This window comes from Zonotrichia leucophrys, chromosome Z (genome assembly GCF_028769735.1).
Source record: "Zonotrichia leucophrys gambelii isolate GWCS_2022_RI chromosome Z, RI_Zleu_2.0, whole genome shotgun sequence".
Taxonomy (NCBI): Eukaryota; Metazoa; Chordata; class Aves; order Passeriformes; family Passerellidae; genus Zonotrichia; species Zonotrichia leucophrys.
The window spans coordinates 8,612,443-8,627,441 of record NC_088200.1 but is presented as its reverse complement, the minus strand read 5'-3'; the positions used below and the strand labels follow the sequence as shown (position 1 = coordinate 8,627,441).

Sequence of the window (14,999 nt, the reverse complement as noted above, 5' to 3'; positions counted from 1 at the left end):
GTGCTGCCCAAGGCCACTTATCCTGAAAGACGCTCTTTTCATCCACAGCACAGACTGCACATCTTGCAACTTGTTCTGTATACTTTTTACACTCCAGCATTTCCAGGCCTGATTAGGAATCTGGTATTTCCCTTTCCACAGAAGCACAGTGTCTGCTCAGAGAGATTAACCCCACCAAGGACTCTGATAACAGAGGTTTGTGGACATTGTGTCGCAGCAACTGCACTCCTGAATATGCTCCATGGTATCTTTGCTCTGTTCCCACCCCAGAAAATCCTGAGGAAGCAGAGAGGATGGTGTTTGTACTCAAAGTCTTGCTGTGCCTGCATTCCCATTATCCAGGGCTTTGCTTGCTCCCAGATGTGTCACAGGTGGGCTGCAGAGAGCAGCAAGTGATTACATGCCCAACACTACAAATGGATGTGCAGGATCTGAATGTCTCAGCCTTTCCTGACTTTTTGGTCCTGGGTTCTGCCACACACAGCTACTGTGACATGTCCTGGGGAGGATTGGCAGCGCCCACTGCTGAGGTTGTGAGCTCCTAAAGGTGGTGCCCAGAGCTGCCCCAGGGCTGCCTCATTTTGCTCTTTGAGCCTGGCTGGAAATTGGCTTGGCAGTTTCAGAGCATCCAGACACTGGAAACTCTTCAAATGGGATAAATAATAAGCGTTACATTCAGTCCAAGTTCTGTTGGACACATGGGCTGGTGGGAGCAGGCTGCTCTGGAAATATGAGATATTTGGTTCACTGGGATGGCCACATGTGACTTACGAGGTGAGAGCTTTCCGAGGTTTAGGAAGCTCATTGAAGCCAAATCCCTGAAGCACTGAAGGTTTCCACTCCACCTGTCACAGTTTTATGTGATCTTCCATTTCTGCAAGACTTTGAGATTGTAAGGAAAGGATTAGGATTGCTATCCCCCTCACCAAAAGGAGCTCAGTGCTCGACAGGACACAGCTCTTCTTCAGCAGTCAGTGCTCACATAAAGAACAAGGTCCATGGCTATTCCCTCTGTGCTGGACTAAACCTCAGCTTCCTAAGGGCTGAAAATCTGTGTAAATGAGATTTTGGCTTCAGTCAGCCTTTGGGGGCTCCCAGCTGGGGTGGCAATGTGTCCATTTACCACTACTGTCAGCAGAGGAAGTCATGCTCCTGCTCCATACAGCAGGACAATGCCATGCCAAGAGGAAATCCAAACCTTTCCTTACAGCCTCTCCCCAGCAAGCAGGCCTTGCTCAGCACTGGGTTTCAACAAGGATTTATTGGCAAGGACTCTCTGGCTCATGCAGGTGATCCACAAATTTAGTTCTGCCCTCTCTGCACAGCCACGGCCTGGCAGGTCCTGCCCCAGCCCCTGGGGTTGTGGCAGCATTGCCCTGTGTTAGCAGAACTCCTCCACTTGAAGCTTCTCCAGAAGTCTGGGTGCTGGACTACAAATTCCATTCCTCCTCCTCTGTTGTCTGTTGATGTGTAATGAAGCCTAAGAAACTACTGAGACATGTTTTTCCTTAACACTGGCAGAACTAATGAGTCCTGGCAGACTGTGATCCTCCTGGCAGTTTCTTCTTCTCACCACAGACATGAACTGCTTTCACAGGTTTTGCGGGATCACAGGCTTGTACAAAGCCTGATAGATCCACCCTCCAAAGCTGTGTTTTCTTTTTTTATTTTCTGTCTGATTCTTTTGCAGATTTGTGATCTGCTTCAATACACAGGACCTATTTTTGGGAAGAGTTCCCTTTTTTGCTAGCATCACAGATACTGCCAGCTAGGTTTCCTTCCAAGCTCTTGGATGGCTCACATGGGACAGATCTCCACTTTACTCCAGAACTTCATCAGCTCCATTTCAAACAACTAGTTCCATTTCCAGAAAGTGGCAAATTCAGTTCCAGTGACTCCAGAGTTGTACATGGAAAGCAGGCAGCTTCTTCGCAATGTCCACAAACTTTGGTAAATTGCAAAAAGCAAGACTTCAAAGCCCTGAACCATCAAGCTGTGTTTCCTCTCACCTCACTGCCAGTCCCTCTACTCCTGTCCCTCCCTTCTCTCCCCCACTTGCACTTCTAGAACATCTCACCTTCTGCATCCGACAGCACTTAGCACAACGGGATATCAATCTTATTGCTGACCTGTGGTTATTTTTCACTCACAGGTAAGAGCTGTGAGCTCTCCAATCCCCGTCTGACAGGCACGAGCAGTGTGTCCCAGCAGGACAAGCCACGCTGTGCTGCACACCAGTGACTCTCTGCAGCACAAAATTAACAGGCAATCTGTGGAAATGAACCCTCTTGATTTCCTAGCTCCAAGGAGAGAGGAGCAAGCCTGGGATGTGCTCCTGACAGGGCTATCCTGCATTGCTGGCTGGACCCCTGTGGGATGCTCAGCTCTGGAACCTGTGGAGTGATGAGGCAGTGGGCAAGAAAGCACAGGCACTAAAAATAGGCTGTTTGTGGTGGGGCTGACCACATTTATTAGCAAGCCTCTGCTCTGGCTGACCACAAGGTCAGCTGCCTAGAGCTTGGCTGTAATTCACTCTGTGTCTGGGCAGGAAGTCTACTTGAGCTCAGGGGGATGTCCAGTAATAGAAAAAGTTGTTCCAGGACCTTGGGCTATTTTTGCTGTTTTCTTTTATTTTGCAGGCAGAGAACCTTTCAGGAGATGCATCTTGTGCTGGAAAAAAAAAAAGAAAAATAAAAGCCAGGTGCTCATGAACAGAGAGAGGGGTAGAAATGGAAAGGGAAGGATGCAGATGTTTGTGCCTGTTTGGGTCCAGGATACTTCTTCTTCTTCTGATCTTCACCAGGGAAGATCAGAGCAACAAAGGTGACTTAAACACCCAACAATGTGCAGCAGAGTCCAACAGGTTGCAGTTGGGGTGTCCCTGCAGGTGGGGTTGCTGTGTCTTCTGCTTCCCTGCAGCTGTGGGCTGGCAGGGAAGATGGGGAGGCAGTGGGAAAACCATCACAGTAATGAATGCTCAAGGGTGGAGGTGATGGACCTTCCTTGGAAAGGCATCAGCTTGAATTACAGCCAGGTTGTACCTCTGGCCAGCACGGGATGAGCCAGCAGATTGTCCCCCAGCAGATGCAGTAATCCCACTGGGAAAATGCTGGATCCCAGCGGATGGCCACGAGCCTGGGCTAGCTCAGCTGTGAGCAGCAATGAGCAAGAAGAGGCAGAGAGCAGGTGCCTGCCCTTGAATGGCAGCCTTCAGAATGATTTAAGCAGACTCTGCTGAATGGGGCTGCAGTGTGGAGTGAGGCTGGTATTTTCAGCCAGCTGGATAATGAGAGCATCCAGAGTTATAACAGGAAGGATTAAAAAATGTAATTGCTAATGGGGAATTAATTGTTAATGGGGAATCATCATTGCAGGAGGGTGTTCCCAGTGTGGTCCCGCCGGGATATGTTCTTGGCCAATTGCTAATCACTTGTCTTATCAATTATCTTGAAGGCAACATAAAACTGTTGCTGGCAAAGTTTGCCAGTGACACAAGGGCTGATGTATGCAACGGGAGGGATGAGTCCATCACACACAGAGTCCAGAGCAGTTAATATACGAGCCTTCCCTCAGCATAAGCATGTGCTTTATGCAGCCAAACACAAGTCCATTCATCTCCAGTGGAGGAATGTAGGTCAGACTGGCAGAATGCAGGACGGTGTCCTGGGGAGGACAACACTGATAAGGCTTTGTCAGGAGCCACTTGGAGATAAAGTGGCAGTGCTGAGAGCAAAACCTGGCCAGGGGCAGAAAGGAGGAGGTGTCATGGGAGGTAGGAAGGTGCTATTTCATGAGAATACAGAACTTTTTCCTGAAGTGGCCCCAGCCTGTGCCTGGAAGAAGGCACCACTTCCAGCCTCCCAGCCAGCCCACTCTGCACACACGGTCAGTCCCTTTGACCTTGTTTGCCCCAGCAACTGCCTGTGCCCTGGCAATTACAAAAATTCAAGATCACTCTGTTGCACACGCAACTCACCCTGGGGAATGGGTGCGCAAACAAACAACACATGACAGATGTTTGTCATGTCACTTAATGCATGACTGAAGGACACTGTGACAGTGCTGGGAGGGGAGGAGAGGAGAAAAGAGGGGGAGAGGAGAGGAGAGGAGAGGAGAGGAGAGGAGAGGAGAGGAGAGGAGAGGAGATGAGAGGAGAGGAGAGGAGAGGAGAGGAGAGGAGAGGAGAGGAGAGGAGAGGAGAGGAGAGGAGAGGAGAGGAGAGGAGAGGAGAGGAGAGGAGAGGAGAGGAGAGGAGAGGAGAGGAGAGGAGAGGAGAGGAGAGGAGAGGAGAGGAGAGGAGAGGAGAGGAGAGGAGAGGAGAGGAGAGGAGAGGAGAGAGGAGAGGAGAGGAGAGGAGAGGAGAGGAGAGGAGAGGAGAGGAGAGGAGAGGAGAGGAGAGGAGAGGAGAGGAGAGGAGATACTTCAAATATACTTATGAATGTATATTTGTAGATAGCACTCCTGCAGAGCCATCTTAGGATGCATGCACAAGGCTACCCCATCACACCTCTTGAATCCAGTCACCTCAACTCAACTGCATTTGCATAGCAACCAAAGCCTACACAAACAAAACACACAGCCTGGTGTGAATGTACAAACCATCTCTACACAGCAAATCCAGAGAATACCTCCAAATTCAAAGTGTCTAGTTTAAGCATGCCAGGCAGATGGCACTCCCTGGCATGGGCTCACTTACTTGGAGGAAGCAAAGTGCAGAAAGAGCTGGTCACACCCCTGTCAGCCAAAAAATGCAACACAGACAAGGCTGGGCAATTCTAGAAGGGGAAAGAGGTTTTCCTATCTACGGCTGGTTTCTCTTTGAAAAGCCAATTTGCCTGGCTTTGCTGTGCATTTTGAAGGCTATTTACTGGTCTGGGCTTTGTCATTGCAGCAGCATTTCTAACAAGGTATGTGCAAACTGGAGCCCCCGGGAGGCTTTGCAGCAGAACCGACTGCAAAAGATTAGTCAGGGCTTAAGAGAGCAAGAAAAAAGGGAGAGTAATGAAACAAAATCTCTCTTTTCCTCGGCTGAGGAATGATGGGGGCTAATTGCTTGTAGCTGGTGAGGAAGAGAGGAGATGGGAGCTTCTTCACCCATCAATAAATTAACCCCAGCATGTGGCATGTGAAGTGCATTCATTTCCAGAGCCTTTTATCTCTTTGTCTCCTCTCCTGGGTGAAAACATAATTATTGTTTAAACATGAGTTAATTCAGCAAGGTGAGGATCAATAAAGCAGAATTACTCCTCTTTTAAAAGCAAAGAAATCTCAATCTGGGACAGATGTGGACATAACTCTGGCAGGGCTGATGGATGGGGAAGACACCTTGGTCACAGCAGAGCTCCCTCTTTTCAGGACTGCCTTAGGCATTGGGTGCAATAACTAAGTCCAGCAACAGGCAGTCAGAGCACTCAGTACAAAAAGCTGAAATCACCCATGCAAGTACATTTTGTAGCCTGATATGCAAGTACATTTTGTAGCCTGACATGTGGAGAGGCATCTCCGCCACATACACACTTCCCACATAAGAGCTTGGGTTAAACCCCAAAGCTTGTGCAGTGACCTCTTCCAGACCTTTGAAGGAACCCAGACCCTGCTAGGGAGGAGGTCACTGCACTGCAGGGAGCCCCACCAGCTCTGCTCTCACAGAGTGGAGGCCTTGGACAACCAAAGGTGCAAGTGTCACAGTAGACAGCAATCGCATCCGCGTTCTGCTCAGCTTCCCCCAGCACCTTCCTCCATTCCGAAATAAATTGGCAGCAGCCACTGCCTGGAGAACGAAACACAGGAAGGAAAACTGAGCTATCCACAATAATGGGAAGTTGATTAGAGGGCTAGAATACCTCTTCTATGAGGAAAGGCTGAAATACTTGGTGTTTTTCAGCCTGGAAAAGAGAAGGCTTTGGGATGAATGTCCAGTACATGCAGGGGCTACAAGAGAGCTGAGGAGGGACTTCTCACAAGGACATGCAGTGACAGGACAAGGCATAATGGCTTTGAACTGAAAAAGAGTAGGTTTAGATTAGATATCAGGAATAAATCCTTCACTGTGAAGATGATGAGGCACTGGTGAAGGCTGCCCAGAGAAACTGTGGATGTCCCGTCCCTGGAAGTGTTCATGGCCAGACTGGATGGGGCTTTATGCAAACTGGTCTAGTGAAGCTGTTGCTGTCCATGGCTGTGCGATTGGAGCTTGGTGATCTTTAAGTCCCTTCCAACCTAAACCATTCTGTGATTCCTTACAGAGGGCTCAAGGCTCTCCTCTTCTCTCCAGGTTTTCAGCCTGTTCTGCCTGCTGTGTGCTCTCCCATTCTTCCTGCAGCTCCTGTCCATCTGTCACAGACATACTTTATAAAAAATCCTTTTGCCAGGATCTTTCCTCCTGAGAAGCTTCAGCTTCTCCATGTTTTGCTGCTTTGGAATGAGATCTGGAGAATTGTCTACCCAGCATGTAAAATTACGACCAATGACAGCCACCTGTGTTGAGGCTGTGAGCAGTCACAAGATTTTATTATCATTCCTTTTCATTCCTTGCTAGCCTTCTGATGAAATCCTTTCTTCTATTCTTTTAGTATAGTTGTAATATATAATTTTCTTTTAATATAATACATATCATAATATAATAAATCACCCTTCTCAAACAATGAGTCAAGATTCATGTCTCTTCCCTTGTCCTGGGACCCCTGTGAACACCATCACATTCATCCCTCCATGCCAGCTGGATCTGCACAGATGGGGACAGCCTATGGCTGTCCAGGGCAATGCCCATCTCTGCAGGCAGGTTGGCCCAATCTGGCAGCCCCATCTAAAGCTGATTATTCATGCACTGGGGATGACAGTCCTGCACACCCTCTTCCTTTGCCCCTCTGCCTCTCCCCACAGCAGGACAGCCCAAACCCACTGCTAGAGCCAGAACATCACTGCCAGCCTCTGAGCATGCCTCTGGAGCTGCCCTGATGGATGTCTCTGGTCTCCCACCACCCAGTGTCTATCCCCTGGGAAGTTCAGTCCCCAGCTGTGCGATGCACGTGAAACCTGAGCAGCCTGCCAGGGACGCAAGGCAAGGGAGCTCCGCCACCCCAAAGGCCACAGAAACCCCAAACCCACTGACCTCTGAGCTCCTCCACTCCCTTCCCCAACACTGGGGATCATCCCAGGCTTCTGCATCCCAGACAGATGCTCTGCCTGCTCCTAGGAGAAGGACTAACAGTGAGCAGCAGAGGGGTTAATACATGAACAGCCTCACCTTCACCAAGCCTGACGCTGCTTTTATTAATTCATGTGGCACTTTGCAGGACGCTCCAGTAACCACCGCGGTGCATACAGAGCCAGGAGAGGGTGGCCAGGCTCCCTCCGCCGTGCTCATGCTCACTTAACAGCTTCTCACATCCTCCTCACTCAAGTATTCAGTGCTAATGCATCTCTTAGAGTGCTTCATGAGCTATTAAAGTCGAACGTGCCTCAAGTGCATGATAAATGAACTCTGTGCCAGCATCTCCCCACCACTCCACCGGGTCCCTGCCACCAGTGGGATTAACCCATCCTCCCGCCCCATTCCTGCTGTGCACTTCCAGCCCCATTTCTGCTGTGCACTTCCAGCCCCAGTGCCCGGCTGGTGGGGGATAAGCTCTGGGCTCGGCTGGTGAGGAGAGGCTGCAGCAGGGCAGGGGCTGAGCTCTGGCTGGGGGGCACGGGGCACAAGCTTTGGGTCTCTGGTGTTGACCTGCCTGTGTGCAGCCCCTCCGAGCTGAGAATGGTGGAGTGGGAGGGAGATCTGCTGCTCCAAAGCTCCTGCCAGAGTAAACCTCGGAATTTCAGAGAGGTGCCCAGGAGGGACAGATTGAGGGCAGTCCTGAAGGTGTTCTACTGTCTCATAAGTAATTTTCTGACCCCATAGGCTTTTTCTGTTGCCCAGTGAAGCTGCCACAGATGGGAAGAGCCCTGCCATACTTCTCACTCCATTCAGGCAGTTGTTGATACCCACAGGCCTCAGCAGCTTCAGTTTTGAGCTGGTGCCCCAAAAATCTCCCTCCCAGACACAGGCAGGCAAGGGAAACGTGAGGGACAAGAGGACATGGGAGGCTATGCTGCTGAACCCCTCAATCCTGCTGTATCACAGAGCAGAAGGTGACAGTCACTGCAGCTCTGCACCAGCTGTCAGCGGCAAAATGTGTGGACCTGCTCACTGGTGAGCAGCAGCATTTGTTCTTCTCTAGACAACACAATTCAAGTGTGTGCAACCCTGAAGTACCTGGCACTTCTGTGTTTTGTGCACCTCCCTGTGCAGCAGGCCTGGGTTACTATTCAAAGCATCCAAAGGATGCTCTGCTGTCCTCTTGCCAGGTCCTTTAAAGCTCCCCAGGCAGTGATCCTGCAAGCACAGCAGAAGAGAGCAGCTTTGCTTCTCTGCAGGAAGCATCACAGCACCACCACATACAGCGCCCAAATGCTTTAGGCAGGCACCCTGGGAAGGGGTTGGGGACCTTCCTGAAACACCAACCAGCAAAATCCTTCTGTGTCCAGAGAGTGGCTGTCCCCATGCAATGAGGATGTGCTGCCAAACCCTGGCTGCTTTGTGTCCAAGCTGGAAGCTTGTGGCAATGTAAACCCACCCAAGTGGATTTAAGGCAGCTCAGTGGGCACTCTGGCTGGATTCCTCAATTTCACAGAGCCCAAGGATGCATAGGTGTCTTTACTTGAGTTAATGAGCAAAATTCCCCTCCAAGATCTTCTAAAAGCTACTACAGACAGGCTGCCAGGAAAAGCAGGTAATTCTGGAGATTCCCCTTTTTTTCCTATTTTTGCAGAATTGGACCCTGCACCAAGACCAGCCATCCCTCATAATCTTCCTGCTCCTGCCTAGGCCCAGGATTATGTGGGGCTCCTTTGGCTCCCAGTGCCACCAAAGACTCTAAAGGGTGATCCCTCTAAAGCCAACACTAAAATAAGCCCTGAATCCTCTGCCAACCTGGAGAGATGTGAGCTAGTGGTGGGCACAGATATATGGTGGCAGTGGGGATTAAGTCAGTCCAAGGAGGTGAGAGGAAGATGAAGCATCATCCATCATTTTCATGGGTCCAGGTGTCATGGAGCTGTTAGAGGTGATTGGAGTTTGGAGCTGTCAGGCTGTCAGGCTGGTGCTTCCTCCCAACTCCTCATCCCTTCATGGGCAGGCTGCATGGGGCAGTGTCCACAAAAGAGTGGGCAAAGAGGTCCAAAGCAGTAGGGACACAGAGAGCTGTGGGCAAGGGCAAGGGGCATCAGCAGAGGGAGATGCAGGATGCCCAAACCCCACAGTGATGGGGTGGAGAGGACACTTGTCATGGAGAGAAGTGATAACATGCACAGCAATAATATCAGGCACACCTGGAGGGTGCACCCAGATTCCCCCAGGAGAGAGGGGCTGAAGGAGCAGGATTCCCATTTTTGAGGACCCCCAGGGCCTGGGAGGGGGGCATGAAGGACTCACCCAGCTGGCTGTGCCTCTGGGCGTACACCACCACCACCGCGGCGAGCACCACGCAGCACGCTGACGGCACAGGGTTAGCCATCTGTGGAAGCAAACACAGGCAGGAGCAGTCAGGGCTTGCCCCCAGGGCTGAGAGACCCCAGTGATGGGACTGCAAGGAGATGACTGTAAAACCAGCTCCATGGCAGCCAAGGGGAAATTCACTGCAAAATGAGGCATTTTGCTGGGGCACACTTCATCACTCCATAGCCTGTGGCACTTTCCATGGGAGGTGCCTGGAGGTGATGACATGCATGACATGCACAAATGCTCTATCTTCCCTGTCTCATTCTCAACATTTTCCTTAGGAAATCCAGTCCCTCGTGGGGCTCTCCTTGGCAGATGCAGCATCATCCCAGGAGGCAATGCTACCTGCAAATGGGCTGCAGAGGGGTTTTGAGGAGATGGGAGCACACCCAGGTAGTTCACAGTTGATGATGCAGGATGTGCAAGATGTTAATCACAGCAGAGACCTCAACCTCAGCCACCTGCCATCAATATCTTGATGGGCCATAGCTGTCCCCCACTTCTCTGGGCTGGGAGAGGGGCAGAGGCTACTCTGTCCTGGTGAGCTGTGCCTTGTGCCAGGGGATGCTGTGGTGCAGGGAGGTATGGAGGGGGTGACAGCTAAGAATGCAGGTGATGAAGATATCTTGCCTGCACCAGAAAGCCCCTCTAGGAGTGGACAAATGGCAGCAATAACTACAATGATATCCTGCATGGCCCTGCCAGGCTGGAGATGCCCAAACTCTCATTTTCATGTAGCCAGGGCTGGTAGAGGAGACCAGAGCCAGGAGGGAGCTGCTGGGGACAGCCACGGGGATGCTGGCCCACCCACCAGGAAGTAAATTGCACCATGCATGAAAAGCAAATTGCACCTTCAAAACCATTTAAGCCTCTCTAATCTCCAGTGCCGTATCGGTAACGTGCACAGGATTGCCTTTTAATCTAGAACATGAGTAAGGGCTCATTAGCCAGATGGCATCCATTTAAACCTAAATAAAGGGGAAGCTCCATTGGTGAGAGAAAAAAAACCAGCAAAACATATTCCATTACCCAACAGGACTGCTGCAGGAGCCCAGACGGCCTCGGGCTCGCAGGGAGCCTTGGCAGGGCTGGAGGGAAGGCAAGAGCAGCTGGGTGGGATTGCACGGGCAGATTTTGGGATGCAGCTGGACCAGCCTGATCTCAAATGTCTCTTAGGGGCGGGGATGTTGGGGGTCTAGACAGTGGGGCTGAAGAGGATGAGCCTGGAGATGGGCAGAGAAGGCATCCATGTCCTTTAATCTTTCAGTGCTGGGTTTGAGCTCCAAGGGCTGGCAGCAAGAGTCATTCCCAGTGTGCTGGTGCTGCAGAGCATGGACAGACAAGACCCAGACCCTGCTGACAGCCCTCACAGGTCACCTTGAGCAAATCACTCTAACTGCCTTCCCCGTGCCTCAGTTTCCCCATCTGTAAAACAGAGATAATGAAGGTGACCTTCCTCTGAAAGCTCTGGGCGAGGAGCACCAAGTGCTAATTACAATCTCCTTGTCACTCACTCTTCTTCTTCCCCCCTTCTTCTCTCATGCCTGCCCTCCACTGCCTTTTCCATGTGTCCCCTCTGTGCCTGCAGCATGGCTCCCTGACTGCCACCCCACCTGTGCCCCAGCTGCCATCACAAGTGGCACCTCAGGCAGTGAGTGACAGCTGGAACCTGAGGCAGGTGGCAGTGCCTCATCTTGGGGCACTGCTGGCATGTGGGACCCTGAGCAGCTGGGAAACCACCTGCAACCCAGGAGCCAACTCTTCCTATTTGCACTCTAATTTACTTTCCACTGAATATTCCCTTTCTACAGCCCTGGGGGCTGATGGGTGGCACCAGCACTTGCAGCAGGCAAGGAACCAGGGGCCATAGCCTCCCTTCACCACAGCCCAGGTATCTCCAGCTAGTGCAGCCACCCCATTTCTGGGGACAATGACAGGAGGTGGGACTGGACCCCCAGCAACTAGACTGCTCTTTGGAAAGTGTGAGATCTCCTTGATGCAGTCTTTAGCTTGGCTCAGTGCAAATATCATCTCCAGCATCATATTCTACCTCCTGGCCCTGCCAGGGAGCAAAGCCACCTGCTGCCCACCCCCTGCTGCTCCTCTCTTGTCTCATCAGCTCTTAAAATAATTACTGCTGCTCCTGCCCATGTGCCTAGGCCAGTATCAAAACAGAGTTATGTAGCAGGGAATGGTTCCTGTCCCAAAGCATTGATGGTCTCAAGGAATACAGGTGGAGTAAGAGAGAGTAGAGGGACCCAGATAAGATCCCTGAGGACTCTGGGGCATGGCCAGGACACAGGCAGAGGCTTACAGTGACAGCACAGAGAATTCACCACTTGGCTGCTCTCACCCTGGAAACCTCATTTCTTCTTAGAGATTAGCCCTGTGACCAGGGAGGAGAGAAGCTATTTTAGGACAAAAATCTAGCCAGAAAACAAACTTCTTCTCACTTGGATTGCAATTTTCCATGCAGTATTTGCTTTGTTTGACTGTCTTGCCCAAAGCCATGTTGATTTTTTTTCCCCCAAGCACATAACAAAGCCTTTGCAATTTCTGCAGATGTTTCCAATGCAAATTTCTGTTGCTGTATTTGCTTGCTTATCTGTTTCTCTAGTAAAAGCCAGAACCCTGGCATTCGGGTGCACAGGCCAGTGAGCAGCAGCTGACCAGGTGTGCAGAGTCCTGAGCTATGTCCCCATGGCAGCAGGGAGCAGTTTATAGGTGATGGAAGGGAACCACATTTATTACACAGCAAAGCTTGCAGTGTGAAACTCAATCTTCTGTGCAAAAGGTAAATTTTCCCAAGTAATGAATAATTTCTTAGAGGTAGAGAGAAAAGAGGAGCCTGGGGAAGAAGAAATGGGGAGAGGGAACATACGAAGTGGTGGACCAGCAGGTCTGGAGCCATCCTCCCTGTCCCCAACTTCCTGTTTGATCTTTCCCTGCCTTGTCCTCTATACCGAGGATAGTGAGGGCATCAGCCATTGTCCCTCTTAGCAGAAGGCAACTCAACACAGACATGGATAAGGTCCCCTCCAGCAGTTCTCAGTCTAAACCAAATGTTTCCAGGCCTGTGTTCCCTGAGCTGGATCAGGACTGAAGGGGCACAGCAATGTGACATTAGCTGTTGTAGTGTGATGGGGTGAGGACAGTCCCAGGAGGGAGTACAGCAGGAGTGAAAGGGATTCCAGGCAAGGGATTCCAGTCTATCCAGGCAAAAAGTAGGATGACATTTTCTGCTCAACAGTCCCAGTGTCCTCTTTTGAGTAGGCACAGGCATGGATCCCTTCCAGCTCTCCACTAGCAATGGAGTACCAACTGGCACCTGGAAACAGCAGCTCCAGGGCAGGGCTGGTGAGGGATGTGGGCTGCACCCCAGTCTCCCACCACAACTCTCACCTGTCACAGGCTGCTCTCAGCAATGATAAATAAATAAAACCCTCATTCTAGAACTGTGTGGCTGCCTCAGAAGAAAAGTGGTAGTTTTAAAACCTAGTGTTTCCATGACAAAGTCTTCCATCAGACAATTCACCACCAGGTGCTGTTTTGAGTCTGGCTCTGAAGCAGTGAATTAGGGAAAAACAAACTCTGTTTAGTCATTTGCTTCCCCTCCAGCTTTGCTCTGAGCCTTCCAAAGGAGCTTTGCAGCACCTGTCCTGCAGGCAGGCACCAAGATGTGACTGCACTGCCCACAGCAACTGTCGATGCTGTGCTAGAACCTCTGCTGCACACCTGGGATGGGGATGGACACCTGTGCTGCACACCTGGGCTGTGCATGGACACCTGTGCTGCACACCTGCACTGGGGATGGACCCCTGCCTGCTGACACAGGCTGTAGCTGCTACAGTTCCCCTGTACTGAAGACACCCCCAGCATGTATTTAGGTACCCCCTGTACTGCAGCTGCTGAGTGTAGGTGTTACTGCACACCTGCACCACAGGGGCTGGCTGTGTTGGTACCCAACACCTGGAGCGCAGATGCTGCCTGCAGGCACTGCAGCCCACCTGTCCCGCAGGCCAGGTCCCAGTCTGCCTCTTGCTGAGGTGTGGTACTGTGCAGTGTACACTGCATCACAGTGCCCTGCACTGGCAGCAGGCACCTCCTGGGCACCAGCGTTACTGAAGGAGAAACAACACACTTATCAAAGCCACTCTTGACTCCTCAGCCTAGGCCAGAGATGCTGGCATGGCTTCTCCCAGCCCTGGGGATGCAGGGTGTCTCCTGTGGCATGCCATTCCTCCCAGGGGCAGGGTGTGGTGCTGCCATGAGCAGTGAAGCACCAAAGGGGACAGGACACCCTCCAGCCCCAGGTTCCCAGGGGTTGCACCATGTGGGCAGCTCTGCTTGGGCACCTGACAGCACTGAGTGCTGTCTCCTCCTTTCAGATCATCCCTGGCAGCAACGCGAGGGAAGCAGAGGAAAAAATAGTTGTCACTTAATATCAGACACTTGCTAACAGCCCTAAAGCCTTCGGGCCTTACAGTGCCCTGTCAGCACTAAACTCCTCTTTGCTGCCTAAGAGGAAGAGAGAAAAGAGGAACTTTATCATCTCCTTCATATGTGCTATCAGAAAGCCTTATCAGCAGAGACAGAATCCCCACTGCCTGAAAAGCTTTCTTAAATCTAATTTAAACCCCCACTGTCAATAGAGCAATTAGCACTGCCCCACTGGACCACGAGTGCCACAGAGATGACTTGGGCCAGCTGAAATAAATTCACTCTTGGCTCTCATGGACTGTGACTTTCCTCCCTCCACCTCCTCCCTTGCTGGTGATGAAGCAAAGGCTCCAAGGAGGAAGATAGCCTGGAGGAAGGAGCACCCCACAGCAGAGCTCCTTCATCACCCTGCCTCTGCCATCCAGTGAGCACTGCTGGACCCCTGGATGGCAGCACACACCCTCCTGCCCTTGTGGTCCAGGAGATGGACAAATGGTGGAAGGATGGTCCTCACAAACCCTCCCAGCTGCTTGGGTTGAAGGTGTGCCCCCGAAGGCAGCTGTGGGCTTGCAGAGCTCTTGGTTTCAACAGCCCTGCTGAAGGTTGCTCCATCTTCCCTGGATGCCACTGGCAAGGTGTGTCAGTGTGAAAAGCAATGACCAAAGGTGCTCCCCATATCCATGGGGCTGAAGAAAGCAGCTATGTGGGAGGGAGCATCAGCCCAGATTAAATCAGAGCTGCTTTTCAGAGAGTAATGCAGAGTTTAGGAGCTCCAGAGGCAGCTGGGATGGTCTAGGGAGGAACAACCCATGAAAAGGCTCAGAATGTTGTTTGAGAATCCCCCAGACTGGCAAGCTGGCTCCCAGGTAATTTCTTGCTTCTGTGGATCATGGTGACATGCTGCCACTGGGGCAGGGAGCTGTAGAAAGACCAGCAGAGTCCTGAGGGTCCCAGGAGTGAGGCTGTCACCTGCAGCTCCAGGGGCTGGGGCACTCCTGCTCCAGGAGCAGGGTAGGGCAATCAC

At 51.5% G+C, this 14,999-nt stretch overlaps 1 protein-coding gene across 1 annotated transcript in view; it reads right to left on the bottom strand.

Moving 5' to 3' along the window:
* CNTFR (ciliary neurotrophic factor receptor) overlaps nucleotides 1–14,999 on the bottom strand; it is a 191,117-nt gene that overhangs the window by 63,694 nt on the left and 112,424 nt on the right. Inside the window, exon 3 of the mRNA XM_064735981.1 lies at nucleotides 9,470–9,551. Coding sequence (XP_064592051.1) covers nucleotides 9,470–9,551 — 82 coding nt within the window. The remainder of the gene's footprint in view (nucleotides 1–9,469; nucleotides 9,552–14,999) is intronic.